The sequence below is a fragment of the Lampris incognitus genome, chromosome 21 (assembly GCF_029633865.1).
Source record: "Lampris incognitus isolate fLamInc1 chromosome 21, fLamInc1.hap2, whole genome shotgun sequence".
NCBI classification, from domain to species: Eukaryota; Metazoa; Chordata; class Actinopteri; order Lampriformes; family Lampridae; genus Lampris; species Lampris incognitus.
The window spans coordinates 25,341,573-25,358,574 of NC_079231.1; the positions used below are offsets into that span (position 1 = coordinate 25,341,573).

General features: G+C 44.8%; 1 protein-coding gene across 1 annotated transcript in view; it reads left to right on the forward strand.

The window, feature by feature from the left end:
- LOC130131671 (protein SON) overlaps positions 1-17,002 on the forward strand; it is a 174,341-nt gene that overhangs the window by 149,902 nt on the left and 7,437 nt on the right. The window contains exons 20-21 of the mRNA XM_056301450.1: positions 12,204-12,319; positions 13,683-13,784. Of these exons, the coding sequence (XP_056157425.1) occupies positions 12,204-12,319; positions 13,683-13,784 (218 nt within the window). The remainder of the gene's footprint in view (positions 1-12,203; positions 12,320-13,682; positions 13,785-17,002) is intronic.

Genomic DNA, 17,002 nt, shown 5'->3' on the forward strand with positions numbered 1-17,002 from the left:
TCGCCATCGGAGCTATTGATTTGCATTTGTTTAGCAGCGACGGTCGTTGGGGGTGTTAGTTTCGACTTCATTATTCAGTGGTCATGAGAGTCAAAGATATGTGGACGTAGATATGTGGACGACACATGGGTCAAAATCCAAACACAAGAGGTGCAAGCATTTACCAAACACATCAACTCAGTGGACAAGAACATTAAGTTCACAAGGGAAGACGTAAAGAACAACAGTTTGCCCTTCTTGGACTGTGACGTCCACATTGGGGAAGACAGGAGCCTCCACATTGGGGTTTACAGGAAACCTACACACACAGACCAATATCTACTTTTCGACTCACACCACCCGCTGGAACACAAACAGCGTCATCAGAACTCTGCAACACAGAGCTGACAATGTGCCCAGCAGCACTCAGGCCCAACGAGAAGAACACAAACACCTGAGGGGAGCTTTAAAAACCTGCGGCTACCCCAGTTGGACCTTTGTGAAAACTGCAACACGTTCCAAAAAGACCAACCAGGTGAGCGACGAGGAGAAAAGGAACAGAAGGAATAGCACAGTCATCCCGTATGTTTCTGGGGTCTCCGAGAAACTCAGGAGAACTTTCAACAAACACCGCATCCCGGTTTACTTCAAACCCAGCAACACACTCCGACAAAGACTGGTTCATCCCAAAGACCGTGTACCACACACCCGGAAAAGCAATCTGTTGTGTGCTGTACAATGCAATGAGGATTGCACTGACCTATACATAGGAGAAACCAAACAACCACTACACAAACGGATGGCCCAACACAGAAGGCCAAACTCCTCAGGACAAGACTCAGCAGTCTATCTACACCTAAAGGAGAAGACACTCCTTCGAGGACAGCAACGTACACATTTTGGACAGAGAAGATAGATGGTTTGAAAGAGGGGTGAAGGAAGCCATCTATGCGAAACTGGAAAAACCATCCCTCAACAGAGGAGGAGGTCTGCGACACCACCTATCTCCCACTCACAATGCCGTCCTTTCATCTCTACCCAGGAGACTCAAGAGGCCTAGCCTCCAAGAACAACAGTCGGTCACTAACGGCTCCAACGACTCTCATGACCACTAAACAATGAAGTCGAAATTAACACCCCCAACCACCGTCGCTGCTAAACAAATGCAAATCAATAGTTCCGATGGCAACGGGCGCGGCTGGACATCGGATCACAGGAGAGCCACGCATATCAATAGGTCCGATAACGACGGGCGCGGCCAAACATCGGTACACAAAAGAGACACTCATATATATGGCTCTGTTAGCGACGGGCGTTGGTAAACATCGAGACACAAAGCCATGGACATCGATAGCTCTGACAACGACTCCAAAGAGGATAAATTCTGAGTCTCATCACCAGCCATTCAGACTAGCTTCTTCTAGTCGGAAAGGCACGAACTGAGAAAGCCTGTTGGATGAGAGGCGAAACGTCTTCATGGATATATACCAAGTCCAGTTACACTTGATTCAACTCCTTTGGATTCTCCATCAACATTCTCAAAGCAAGCATCACATCTGTGGTGGTCTTTTGTGGCATGAAACCATACTGCTGCTCGCTAATCGTCACCTCTCCTCTTAACCTAGCTTCTATTACTCTTTCCCAAATCTTCATGCTGTGGCTGATCAACTTTATACCTCTGTAGTTGCTACAGTTCTGCACATCGCCCTTGTTCTTGAAAATCGGTACCAATATGCTTCTTCTCCACTCCTCAGGCATCCTCTCGCTTTCCAAGATTTTTTTAAACAATCTAGTTAAAAACCCCACTGACATCTCTCCTAAACATCTCCATGCCTGAACAGGTATGTCATCAGGACCAACTGCCTTTCCACTCTACATCCTCTTCATAGCTGCCTTCACTTCCTCCTTGCTAATCCACTGGACTTCCCGATTCACTATACCTACATCCTCCAACCTTCTCTCTCATTTTCTTCATTGATCAGCCCCTCAAAGTACTCCTTCCACCTTCTCAGCACACTCTCCTTGCTTGTCAGCTCATTTCCATCTCTATCCTTGATCACCCTAACTTGCTGCACATCCTTCCCAGCTCGGTGCCTCTGTTTAGCCAATCAGTACAAGTCCTTTTCTCCTTCCTTGGTGTCTAACCTGTGATACAACTCACCATACGCCTTGTTCTTTGCCTCCTCTCTCTTCACTTTACGCTGCATCTCCTTGCACTCCTGTCTACTTTCTTCATCTCTGACCACCAATTCTCCACCACCAATTCTCCTTGTCTTCCTTCCTCTGTTCTGATGACACACCAAGTACCTTCCTAACTATCTCCCTCACTAGTTCTGCAGTGCTTGCCCAGCCATCTGGAAACTCTTCACTACCACCCAGCGCCCATCTTAACTCCTGCCTGAACTCCACACAACAGTCTTCCTTCTTCAACTTCCACCATTTGATCTTCGGCTCTGCCTTCACTCGCTTCCTCATCTTGGTCTCCAAAGTCATCCTACAGACCACCATCCGATGCTGCCTAGCTACGTTTTCCCCTGTCACCACCTTGCAGTCTCCAATCCCTTTTAGATCATGCCTTCTACATAAGATGTAGTCCACCTGTGTGCACTTTCCTCCACTCTTGTACGCCACCCTGTGTTCCTCCCTCTTCTTGAAATATATATTCACCTCAGCCATTTCCATCCTTTTCGCAAAATCGACCACCATCTGTCCTTCCACATTTCTCTCCTTGACACCATACCTGCCCATCACCTCTGTTCCCTTCACCTCATAAGCATTGAAGTCCGCTCCAATCGCCACTCTCTCCTCCTTGGGTACCCTCTCCACCATTTCATCCAACTCACTCCAGAATTCTTCTTTCTCTTGCATCTCACACCCAACTTGCGGGGCATATGTGCTGATAACAATCAGCAATACACCTTCGATTTCCAGCTTCATACTCATCACTCTGTCTGACACTCTGTTCACCTCCAGCACACTCTTGACGTACTCTTCCTTCAGAATTACCCCTACCCCATTTCTCCTCCCATTTGCACCATGGTAGAAGAGTTTGAACCCTCCTTCGATGTTCCTGGCCTTACTCCCCTTCCACCTGGTCTCTTGCACACACAGTATGCCTTTCTTCGTTCCATCTTATCAGCCAGCTCTCTCCCTTTACCAGTCATAGTGCCAACATTCAAAGTTCCGACTCTGACCTCCACACTCACTGACTCTGGACATGCCTTCCCCCTCTCCTTATCCTTCGCCCAACAGTTGCATAGTTTTCACCGGCACCCTGCTGGTTAACAGTACCAGTGGTGGTCGTTGGTAACCAAGGCCTCAACCGATCCGGTATGGAAATCTTATTTATGATCCGCATATTTGATTTGGCAAAGATTTTACGCCAGATGCCCTTCCTGACGCAACCCTCCCCATTTATCTGGGCTTGTGACCGGCGCTAAGAATGACCTGGCTTGTGCATCCTCAGTGGCTGGGTTAATAATAATGATAATACTAATGATAATTATTACTATTATTGTTATTATTATTATTATTACATTTTATTTGTTACATTGTGTCTTTGTAGATTTAGAGAAAGCATAGGACAGGGTGCCGGGAGAGGAGGTGTGGTATTGTATGAGGAAGTCGGGAGTTGCAGAGAAGTATGTAGGAGTGGTGCAGGATATGTATGAGGGAAGTGTGCGGTTGGAATGACAGATGGGTTCAAGGTGGAGGTGGGATTACATCAAGGATCGGCTCTGAGCCCTTTCTTGTTTGCAATGGTTACGGACAGGTTGACGGACAAGATCAGGCAGGAGTCTCCGTGGATGATGATGTTTGCGGATGACATTGTGATCTGTAGCGAGAGTAGGGTGCAGGTTGAGGAGAGCCTGGAGAGGTGGAGGTATGCACTGGAGTGAAGAGGAAGAGTGAAGAGGGAGTCAGTGGCACTGATGAAAATACAGGAGGCAGAGCTGGACGTGGCAGAGTTGAAGATGCTAAGATTTTCATTGGGAGTGATGAAGAAGGACAGGATTAGGAATGATTATATTAGAACGACTGCTCAAGTTGGACGGTTTGGAGACAAAGCAAGAGAGGCAAGATTGAGATGGTTTGGACATGTGTGGAGGAGAGATGCTGGGTATATTGGGAGAAGGATGCTGAATATGGATCTGGCAGGGAAGAGGAAAAGAGGCAGGCCAAAGAGGAGGTTTATGGATGTGGTGAGAGAAGACATGCAGGGGGCTGGTGTGACAGAGGAAGATGCAGAAGACAGGAAGAAATGACAACGGATGATCCACTATGGTGACCCCTAATGGGAGCAGCCGAAAGTAGTAGTAGTAGTTATTCGTACAGCACTTTCCAAAATACTCAGATACTTGACATATGTTAAAATAAACATAAAAGTAACAAAGCGAAAAGCATGAAACACACAACATTAATCATAAATTAAATGCAATTCTGAAGAGGCGAGTTTTGATTAATGATTTGAATATGGACAGATCAATGCAGCATGGAAATGATGAACAGGAAGGGACCAAGCACCAAACCATGGGGGACGCCTTGGGACAGTGGACAGAAGGAGGGGCAGTTGTTGATGATATGAATTTAGCCAGGAGAGGGCTGTACTGATGATGTTGAGGGAGGAGAGAAGAACGATATTGTTGATGGTTTCCAAAGCTGCAGTGAGGTCGAGGAGGATAAAAATGCTGAAGAGGCCAGAGTGCGGAGAGGAGGAGGTTATTAGTGACTTTAAGGAGGGCTGTTTCTGTGCTGTACTGTGAGTGGAAACCAGAATGAAATGGTTCAAACGGGTTGTTGGAGATGAAGTGAGCTTTGAGTTTGGCGGCAACTACTACATGTTCCAGTATTTTTGACAGAAAGGGGAGATTGGAGATAGACCAGAATTTGCCCATGATATCAGGGTTGAGTGTGACAGCAGCCAGTTAAAGTGTATAGGGAACTGAATCAGAGCTGAAGGAGGAGTTAATGATTACTCTGATGAGTAAGGCGATAGCTGTGAGACAGTCCTTAACAAGATTTGATGGGATGGACACAAGTGGATGTTCATATCCCTCCACTGGCTCCCAGTTGCTGCCTGCATCAAATTCAAAACCATAATGCTGGCTTACCAAACGGCACCTAAAACGGCTCCTGCCTACCTGAACTCCCCCATTCAGGTCCACACTCAATCCTGCTCTCTGCGCTCTGCCAATGAAAGGCGCCTGGCACTTCCGTCACAATGGGGCCCTAAGTCACTAGCCAGACTCTTGTTGTCTTCTGTAGTTCCCCAGTGGTGGAACGAGTTACCAAACTCCATTCAATCCTCCGAGTCCCTCTCCATCGTTAAGAAGAAGCTAAAGACCCAGCTCTTTCTTGAACACCTCCACACCTGATGACATTTATATATATATAAATAAAAAAAACTCCAGTTGAAATCCTTCATGGCTGATTTTGTTTCCAGGCACACTAAACATATATGTTTGCCTTTGAATTGTGTAAAAAGATATTGTTTCCAATCTTGCCTGCAAGACACGGTTCCCTAGGTCAAGTTTTCTTTTCTTTTTTGCCGCTCATGTCTCTCCTCGTCACATGTCATTGCGGAAAAGGCCCGCCGAGACCAAGATGAGACAATGTGCAAGTAGTTGTTTGGCTACAGGCCTCTTGTGTTTCGAGGGTGCGCCCTCTATCAGTGGACAAAATGATTACGAATAGGATCCAATTGAAATGTGGTCAAATGGTTCGCTTGCTTCCAACACCTGTGAAGCCAACAATTTATTGATATTTGGAAATTGACCCGCGGGCCGCACTGAGTGAGGACAGGTGCCAGATGCGGCCCGCGGCTCGCCAGTTGCCCATGTTTGGTTGAAAGGAAGGAAGAGTGGTCACAGAGGAGGGCTCCATGTAAAGAATAGACAGCTGGGGTACAAACCTGAGTTACCCTCTGTTATTATGGGGAACAGAGACTGTGTAGACTGGTAAAGAAGTTGGAGGGCGTGTTTGCTTCTATGTGAATTGTAGGTGGTGTCACCCTGGAAATATCCCGGTGGAGGAGTCGGCGTATGATCCAAACATTGAGCTACTTGCAGTGAATTGCCAAACATATAATCTGCCGTGCTAGTTCCCTAATATCGTTGTCTAAACTGGCTACATTCCTCCATTGGCCAACGGTAAATTGGCCGTTGATACAATTCCGAGGGTTACTCCCCATCTTCAACGCGTGTCACCAGATGCAATTGTTTTTTGTTTTTGTTTTTGTTTTTCCCTCTTTCTCCCCACTTGCACCTGTCCAATCACGCCACTCTTCTGAGCTGTCCCGGTCGCTGCTTCATCCGCTCTGCCGATCTGGGGAGGGCTGCAGACTACCACATGCCTCCTCTCATACATGTGGAGTCACCAGCCGCTTCTTTTCACCTGATAGTGAGGAGTTTCACCAGGAGGACATAGCGCGTGGGAAGATCACGCTATTCCTCCCAGTTCCCCCTCCCCCCAAAGAGGTGCCTCAACCGACCAGAGGAGGCGCTAGTACAGCGACCAGGACAGCGCCGTGTATAGAGAGAGTCTGGCCATGCTTTGATCTTTGCAACACGTGCTGTGATTTGCCGAAAGCCTGTCACGTCCTTGAGGGCGCCATGTTACCTACCAACGTCTGACTGTGTCATCATGACATTTCAATGATTTTTGCTGGGTTTTCGGTCCATTTCTCGCTGATGTGTAGCAGTTGAAGGAGAAATGGTGTGTTGTGCGGCTTGGGACTGTTCTGTTTGGCCAGGACAAGGCCGTATGATGCATCGATTTCCACAGGATGCACAGAGGAGGGCAGTTTGGACCGTGAAGATTCGCAGGCTGGGCTGGTCCCCCTCAGCTTATTCCTACTTGTGCTCTCTGTACTCTGGATGCTTCAGAAGAAGTTGATAGGCCTAATTCAGGGTTTTAGATAACTTTCTAGGTGAGAGAGTAAAGTACCCCCAACTTCATCTCCATGGGCATATCTGTATGCCCTACATCCAAAAGCTTAGACGTATTTCACCCCCACAGAGGAATCCGTTCAGGGCATATGTGTTGCCAAAATTAAGATGAGTTGCTCAGTTATCTGGTTTTGCGCCTGTCTTGTCAGTGTCTCTCCCTCTCTCTCTGAGTGTGTGTGTGTGTTTGTGTGTGTCTGGGTGTGTTACTGCAAGAGCTTGGTTTTTGAAAATGTTTTTATATTAAATAAATGAAGCAACCTGTAATATTACATTACTTCAGAGCTTCCGCCAGAGGCCTAAAAGTGTGTGGGTGGGTGGGGGGGTTCTCCATGCCATACATTTTTGGGGAGGAATCTGGGCTGTTTTGGACAACCTTGCATTTTGAGACGGAAGCCCAACAATCACATTATCCATGAAGCCAACTTTATAACATTGAATGTAATACACCTTTTATTTTTAGAAATCACACACTCCAGGTGTCAAACTTCTGTATCTGGGGATCACACCTATTGTGGGAGCCAAGTTACGTTTATACGTTTAGTTCTATAAATAAGCGTAGTCTGTGTTGGGTTAATAGCTTATGTAAATTGAGATAAGTTATTTCATTGAATAAGTTAATTAATAGTAGTTGTTAAAAGTCAGCTAATAATCATTTGATTTAATTGATGTTGATGTAAGCGTGATATTTTGTAAAAGGCAACACTGTGAACTTGCTGTTAGAACAGTGATTTAGGTTAGACATAGGTCTTGTGGTTTTACCAAGGGAGACAGGGAGAGGACATTTTGTTCTGTGTGGAGTTGAAGCCAAGCAGCAACCGAGCCACACGTGTTTCTTACCGTAGTACAGTTGCTGATTAAGGATAACTTGACCTTGAATATTCCTGTAGGAAGATACTACCAACTGTGGAATAAAATACTTGTTTTATCCTTTCTTACATCAGAGTCCTGTGGAAGTTTCATCCTTTTCAAGTTAACATACACGAGTTAAGTCCAGGCAATCATTGAGCTTCAACTCCCAAACCTGTTATTCACTCAATTGAATCAAGTGCAACTGGACTTGGTATATATCCGTGACGACGTTTCTCCTCTCATCCAAGAGGCTTCCTCAGTTCGTGGCTAAACATCGGTACACAAAAGAGCCACTCTCTTGGATGAGAGGCGAAACGCCTTTGGATAACCATGACCTGGATGAATGAGAACATTCACAGACACGCTATTCACTCAAATGTACACTTACGGCTGGCTAACTGCTAATTGTGGATGACTCACGCCCTACCCATAAGAAATATAAAAAATCATGAACTTTGCCTTAAATTTAGAGACTTTTTTTGTGGTAAAGAAATACACGACCTTAGGAAGACCACAGAACAAGCCAAAACCCAAGCTTTCATGAGTATCAATCTCTATACAGTATCAACAGTAGTCGGGCGAAAGCAAAGTGTAAACAAATACACGTGGGCGATTGTAACGTATTGCCATCGTTGCTGTCCTGCTGATGACGTATACCGACCTACATCCTGGTCAGAACCAATCAGAAGCCTCTAGGCCAATGCGTTCTCCATTGTTATGTCGCTTGGGGGGGGAAATGACAGCCCAGGTGCGCACCCTGGATCCGCGCATGTTACAGGTATATCTAGTATATCAACCAGTACTGTCCAGTTCACTCACGCTGACTTCAACTTCACTCACAACACTCGAAATGTACCCGCTTGATGCGTCCTTTCCATCATGCCCGCTCCTACGTTTGTCATGCCTACTGCACCATAGCCACGCCCACCGTGCCTGAGCACCTCACCCGGCACCCCATCTCTGTTTTCCCTTATTTCTTTGAAAGTGCAGCGTTAGAGATCATGAAGTGAGTGCAATTTTTAATAGTGCGCGCATGGGGCTGCTACCAGTTGGTAGGTAATATGGCGCCCGTGTAGGCAGTTGGCCAGACTCTCTATACATGGCACTGGACCAGGACACATACCCACATCCAGCTTCCCACCTGCAGACACGGCCAATTGTGTCTGTAGGGACGTCCAACCAATTCGGAGATAAAACAGAGATTTGAACTGGCGATCCCTGTGTTGGTAGGCAACGGAATAGAGTGCTACACTACCCGGACGACCACCAGTTGCAACTGTGATCATAAACAGGGACATAAACCACAGTTCGTTCTCTTCCACTTTACCCTTGTTTAAAAAAAAAATTGGTGTTTTGTCCCACGAGGAATGATGAAACTGTAGAGCTGTTTTAGGCAAACATCAGAGACAGTTTTGTCACAAGACTGCTGCCTCTCCTCGGTCTGACTGAGCATTACTTCCTCTCTGTGACATTCCGATATTCCCAAGTTGTCTGGAGGCAGCTGGTCACACCTGAGACAGGATGGTCAGAGGAGGCTGGTGATTCACTAAGAGCTTGCTTTGACTGCACCAGTTGGACTGTGTTTCTGGATGGGGACAAGGACTCGGGCAGTATTCGTGACAAGGTTACAAGTTATATTGATTATTGTGTGGAAACTGTTATTCCTTGCAAATCATTTTTCAATTCAATTTTTTTCAATTACTAAACCATGGGTGATGAGGGAGATTAAACTTACCGTAAACAGGAAAAAGGCTGTGTTTGCTAGTGGTGATACGATAGAATCAGAGCTGCCGAAATGGAGCTGAAAAGACTTATTAGACAGGGAAAGAGGGACTACAAAGACAAGGTTGAAGACAAGGTTTGGTTTTGTCTAATAGCACCACTAGAGCTTTATGGAATGTATTACTGAAATGTATTACTGGCTATGGAACAGGCAATTTTTGTTTAGTGTATTGGGATTTATCCAAATACCAACCAGTTTTTTGAAGGTTTGACTACCAAGACTTCGCTGCAGGCCATGAGAGCACCCTGATGGTATTGTCTCAAAGTAGTCCTGAAATGTGTAGTGTTGATTGCTAGTTATTGTTAGTGTTGATGAAATCCGTCAACAATTCAAACATCTTAAAACCAATAGCACAACTGGTCCTGACAGTGTGCATCCATGCACATTTAAAGTCTGTGCTGATCAGTTGTGCTTTGTTTTTAAGTCACTTTTTAATAGCTCTTTCTTCAGCTAAAATTCCAGTAATGTGAAAAACATCATGCATTGTTCATATTCCAAAGAAACCTGTGCTTGTGAACTGAATGATCTTTGGCCTATAGCCTTAACTTCCCACATGAGGGAGTGCCTTGAAAGGGTTGTTGTTGGACACCATAGTACACAGCTCTCATTATTTCAGGATCATTTGCAGTTTGCATACAGGAAGAAAGTGGAAGGAGATCATGCCTTAATATATATTTTTACATAGCATCTACAGTCACGTGGAAACTGCAGGAAGTTCTGTTTCTCCCCAATTGTATCTGACAAATTACCTCACTCTTCTGAGCCATCCCGGTGGCTGCCCAACCCCCTCTGCCGATCCGGGGAGGGCTGCAGACTACCACATGTCTCCTCCGATACGTGGAGTCGTCAGCCAATTCTTTTCACCTGACAGTGAGGAGTTTCAGCAGGGGGAAGTAGCACGTGGGAGGATCACGCTATTCCCCCCAGTTCCCCCTCCCCCTTGAACAGACGCCCCGGCCGACCAGAGGAGGCACTAGTGCAGCGACCAGGACACATACCCACATCCGGCCTCCCACCCGCAGACACGGCCAATTGTGTCTGTAGGGACGCCCGACCAAGCCGGAGGTAACACAGGAAGTCGAACCGGCGATCCCCATGTTGTTAGGAAATGGAATAGACTGCTACACTACCCGGACACCCTCAGAGTTATGGTTTTAATATAACATATTACAATCGCATCTTTTATGCTCTCGTAACCTGGTTCAGTGTTCAGTGTGCTTCTCCACAAGATACCACAGCTCCCTACACTACCAGGTCGTTTTGGTGAACTAGCTCCTGCCCCTGGATTAACGACAACATCCATTATCTGAGAAGGGAAGTCAGAAGAGTGTCGCATAGGTGGAAGAAATCCCAACTCAGTATCTCCTTCTTTTCTTCACACTGTATACAGTGTGAAGAAGGTTTAGACAGATCTCTGGTCACCTACAAAAATGTTTTTATGACTGTGCCCTGGTTTCGCTAATAAATCATGATGAGGCCTATAGAAGAGAAGTGGACTCCTTTGTCAGCTGGTTTGATTCTAATTTCTTACACTTGAACATTAATGAGACCAAGGAGATGATCGTTGACTTTAGGGAAAAAAAGGGAGGTTTCTCAAGTCATGAATAAAGGTCCTCCAGTTGAGATGGTCCGGTGTCTACTCAGATAGCAAACTGACTTGGAAGGAATGTCATGACTTGGAATTAATGTCATGGTTAAGAAATCTTAGTCCAGATTATTCTTCTTTAGGAAATTGAGATCATTTGATGTCAATTAGAAACTCCTGCATGTTTTTTAGGAGGGGGTTCTAACAATTGTAATTTTTATGCTACGCTTTGCTGGGAGGGAAGCACATCAGTAGGAGCCCAAACAGGATTCATGAGCTGATTAAAATGGCAGGTTCTGTTATTGGCATGACTCCAGAGTCACTGAAGGTTACTCTACAGAAGAGAACCGGGTCCAACATGCGGGCCGTTTTACATTATGAAGGCCATCCTTTACATTCTATGTTTACTTATCTGGTAAGTTCCTTTGGTGAACAACTGGTGATGCCTCTGTGTTCTTCAGAGAGATTCAGGAGGTTCTTTGTTCCCGCTGCAGTGAAATCCTTTCATGAACGTTTGCAGTGCCCTCTGGAATGTAACTGCACTTGCTCTTTTTATTGTTGCTGTTTGTATATGCATTGGTTAGATGTGATGCCTGTTCCTGCTTCATAATCATGTCAAGTCTGTGATTTATTTGTACTTTCTTTTTTTTTAACCGTGCGTGATGACTGTCTGTTGTTGATGTGTTTATGCTCCTTGACTGGTGGCAAATGAGTTTCCCATTTGGGTAATAATAAAGTTGTCTTACATTATATTCATTCAATAATTGTACACAGGTCAATTAGATTGTCATTCAAGAGGGAGGGGGGGCAACTTGGCCACTCATAATGATCATACCCACCTAAAAGGATGTAATCACTAGTATAAGGGTTGTGACTGTATGTATACCTGTAATGGGAAGAACTAGTTCACAGCTTCCTCACTGTTGAAAACCCAACATGTGAGCCACATGTTTGGTGAGCATTATAATGCATAGGGCTCTTGTGTGTAAGCTGGTTATCAGCTAGTGCTGTGCACCTGTGTTACTGATGTATGATCACTGTCTCGCTCTGTCCTCCCCAGGGAAGCACCCAGTGTCAGCTCTGATTGAGCTGTGCAACAAGAGGAAGATAATGCAGCCTGATTTCGTTATGGTGCACCACAGTGGCCCAGACCACCGCAAGAACTTCCTCTTTAAGGTACGAATCATGTGGATATACCATGCAGGTGCATGTGTGGCTGTTTCCTGTACATGTCGGTCTCTGTATTTTTGCTTGAAACTGTCCAGTACAACCACCACCCTCTGTTCTTGGTCACTGAGCTCTATAACAGTGGTTGTGTTCCTGATAGGGAAATCAGAAGAGTCCTGCTGAAAAAGTCCTCTATTTCATTCTCTGTATCGATGAAATCCAGACTGGACATCAGCCCAGTGCTGTTAGATCCTGGATGTAGCTTATAAGTATGTGAATGCTAGTAACCATTTTAGCAGGTGCCTAACCAGTATTGTTACAAGATATACAAATCAAAAAAAAAATTTGGGGGGGGGGGGTTCCCCCCTTTTTCACCCCCAATTGGGGCAGTGTCCGAGTGATGTCACAGCATCGCTGTCGCTATGGACGCGTCACAGGAAGTCAGACATGCGGAGCACGTTAGACAGTACAGCATGGCTGTGTTTACAACACCAACTCACGTATATGCTGCCATATAATGATAACATTAAATTACGCAAAAAATGAAGAAAATTATAACAAACTGCTTACTTCTAATGTAGTCTGGTGCATCCGATGTCTGACTTCCGTTTGCTGCGAAGCTTCCGCTTCCGCTCAGGAAGGGCTAAAAATAGCTCATGGACGCTGCCCCATTGTACTTGGCCAATTACCCCACTCTTCTAAGCCGTTCCGGTCACTGCTCCACCCCCTCTGCTGATCCGGGGAGGGCTGCAAACTACCACATGCCTCCTCCAATACATGTGGAGTCACCAGCCACTTCTTTTCACCTGACAGTGAGGAGTTTCACCAGGGGGGCGTAGCATGGGGGAGGATCACGCTATTCCCCCCAGTTGCCCCTCCCCCTTGAACAGGCCCCACAACCGACCAGAGGAGGTGCTAGTACAGCAACCAGGACACATACCCACATCTGACTTCCCACCCACAGACACAGACAATTATGTCTGTAGGGACACCTGACCAAGCTGGAGGTAACACGGGGATTCGAACTTGTGAGCTCCGTGTTGGTAGGCAATGGAATAGACCGCCCCTCCACCCAGACGCCCACTAAATTACATCTCTAAAAGGTGCAGAAGCCACCAAATTGCACCTTTTTTTTCCTTTTTTTTATTTCCTGGGGAAGAATGCCACAGAAGCCTTCCAGATGGTTCTGGCTTCTTTACGTTTTTTGCTGGCTACTGTGAATTCTATGCACAAGACTGGGGCAGGGCGAGTCTGATGTGAGTTAGAAGCTACTTTACCCCCTTCCATCCTCAACACCAAACAGTGAGATAGATATGTGTCTGTATGTGTCCCTGTCTCCAACTGCCTTCCTTCCCTCTTTTCCTTTCTGCAGGTGACAGTGAATGGTATCGATTACCAACCTCAGACAGCCAGTCCTAATAAGAAACATGCCAAAGCCATGGCAGCCACCGTGGCCCTACAAGCTTTGGGAGAGGTAAATTGATGTCATTGTGCAAATTTTCTTGACTTCACCATATATATATATATATATATATATATACACACATACACACACACACAGTTAAGGTCAAAATTATTAGCCCCCAAGGAACTATGGAACATTCACCTAAAATTCTGCCAATGTTTGCATCATTCATAAAACTTTACATAGTAAAACATTCATCAATGTTAAGGCCCCTATTTAGTACATTTTGGAATGTAAAATAAATCTTCAGGTTTGTGTTATACCAAATGTAGTGAAAATTGAGGTGGTCAAAATTATTAGCCCCCATGTGATTTTTTTTCCTTTCAAAACACACCTTACCAATCAATCAGCTTTCAAACCACACCTGAACAATCAGTCAGCATTGAACTTTACTTAAGGGACTCCAGTGAACAGGGCTAGTGGCACTTGAACACTTGATTGAGAGGGACTACGCTTAAATTCTTGGTAAGAATCATTTCATCATGCCAAAAAGTAAAGAAATCAGTCTGGAACTCAGAAAGAAGATAGTGGATGCTCATCTTTCCAAGCATTTCACAGTGTCTAGAACAGCTGTGCGTTGCATCATTGCAAAGCACAAGGAGTCAAATTGTGTTAGAAACAAACCTGGGCCTGGTCCAAAGTGCAAGATTTCAAAAACTTTAGAGAGGAAAATAGTCAGAGAGGTCAACAACAATCCCTGGATCTCTGCCAAGATGATTGTTGCTGACCTGGCCTCTTCTGGACTTGATGTTTCAAGGAAGACTGTTGTGAAGGCTCTTCATCGTGGTGGGCTTCAAGGTCATCGTCCAAGAAAAACTCCATTGCTCAGACAGCGGCACATCAGAGCCAGACTGAAGTTTGCCCGTGGACATCTGAAACATGGGCATGAGTTCTGGAAGTCTGTCCTTTAGTCTGATGAGACTAAACTTGAGCTGTTTGGGCACGTGGATGTTGCTTTTGTTTGGCGAAGGAACGGAGAGGCCTTCAACGCTAAAAACACAGTTGCCACAGTTAAACATGGTGGTGGGAGCATAATGCTGTGGGGCTGTTTTGCTGCTTCAGACACAGGGAACCTTGTTCGGGTGCATGGGACCATGAAGAAAGAAGATTATGGTGACATTTTGAAGGATAATGTAAAGAAATCTGCTGCCAGTCTAGCTTTAGGTCGCTGCTGGGTCTTCCAGCAAGACAATGACCCAAAGCATACATCCAAGTTGGTCCAAAACTTTCTGAAGGACACCAAAATCAAGGTCCTGGAGTGGCCCTGTCAGAGCCCAGATCTCAAGCCTATTGAGAATCTGTGGCGGGAGCTGAAGGTTAATGTCCATGCTGGAAAACCAGGCAATCTGGATGAGCTGGAACAGTTTGCCATGGAAGAATGGGCTAAGATCCCTCAAGAGACATGTGCCAACCTAGTTAGGAACCACCATAAGAGGTTGTTGTCAGAAAGGTTACACTATTGACTATTAATTGTCAGAGGGCTAATAATTTTGGCCTTGTCATTTTTGTTTTTTCTTGTTTCAATTCAGCACATCAGTAAAATATCTTAATCAAGCTTAGTGGAGATTTTGTCTTTGTACTTTTGGAAGCAATTAAACTATAAACACTTTTGGTTACGGTCATTTCCATGGAAAAGTCAAGGGTTTTGTTTGATTTCATGAAGGGGGGCTAATAATTTTGACCATATATATATATATATACACTACCGTTCAAAAGTTTGGGATCACCCAAACAATTTTGTGTTTTCCATGAAAAGTCACACTTATTCACCACCATATGTTGTGAAATGAATAGAAAATAGAGTCAAGACATTGACAAGGTTAGAAATAATGATTTGTATTTGAAATAAGATTTTTTTTACATCAAACTTTGCTTTCGTCAAAGAATCCTCCATTTGCAGCAATTACAGCATTGCAGACCTTTGGCATTCTAGCTGTTAATTTGTTGAGGTAATCTGGAGAAATTGCACCCCACGCTTCCAGAAGCAGCTCCCACAAGTTGGATTGGTTGGATGGGCACTTCTTTGAGCAGATTGAGTTTCTGGAGCATCACATTTGTGGGGTCAATTAAACGCTCAAAATGGCCAGAAAAAGAGAACTTTCATCTGAAACTCGACAGTCTATTCTTGTTCTTAGAAATGAAGGCTATTCCATGCGAGAAATTGCTAAGAAATTGAAGATTTCCTACACCGGTGTGTACTACTCCCTTCAGAGGACAGCACAAACAGGCTCTAACCAGAGTAGAAAAAGAAGTGGGAGGCCGCGTTGCACAACTGAGCAAGAAGATAAGTACATTAGAGTCTCTAGTTTGAGAAACAGACGCCTCACAGGTCCCCAACTGGCATCTTCATTAAATAGTACCTGTTAGAGCCTGTTTGTGCTGTCCTCTGAAGGGAGTAGTACACACCGGTGTAGGAAATCTTCAATTTCTTAGCAATTTCTCGCATGGAATAGCCTTCATTTCTAAGAACAAGAATAGACTGTCGAGTTTCAGATGAAAGTTCTCTTTTTCTGGCCATTTTGAGCGTTTAATTGACCCCACAAATGTGATGCTCCAGAAACTCAATCTGCTCAAAGAAGTGCCCATCCAACCAATCCAACTTGTGGGAGCTGCTTCTGGAAGCGTGGGGTGCAATTTCTCCAGATTACCTCAACAAATTAACAGCTAGAATGCCAAAGGTCTGCAATGCTGCAATTGCTGCAAATGGAGGATTCTTTGACGAAAGCAAAGTTTGATGTAAAAAAAATCTTATTTCAAATACAAATCATTATTTCTAACCTTGTCAATGTCTTGACTCTATTTTCTATTCATTTCACAACATATGGTGGTGAATAAGTGTGACTTTTCATGGAAAACACGAAATTGTTTGGGTGATCCCAAACTTTTGAACGGTAGTGTATATACAGTGCTGCTTGAAAGTTTGTGAACCCTCCAGACATGGTCACTGTTTTTGTAAAAAACATTAAGATAAGCTTATTACACATACATCCAAATCCCAATTTGTAAAGCACACCTTCCAAATAATGGACACACACATAAAAAGAGATATATTTTCATTATTTAATTCAACAAAGGTAGTTTATTTCACAAAAACTGAAAATTTAACATGTGCAAAAGTATGTGAACCCTTGTACTAGTAGCTTGTGGCTCCTCCTTTTGCAGCCATTACTTCAACCAAACGTCTTCTGTAACCACTAACCAGTCTCTCGCATCTGCTTATGGGGATT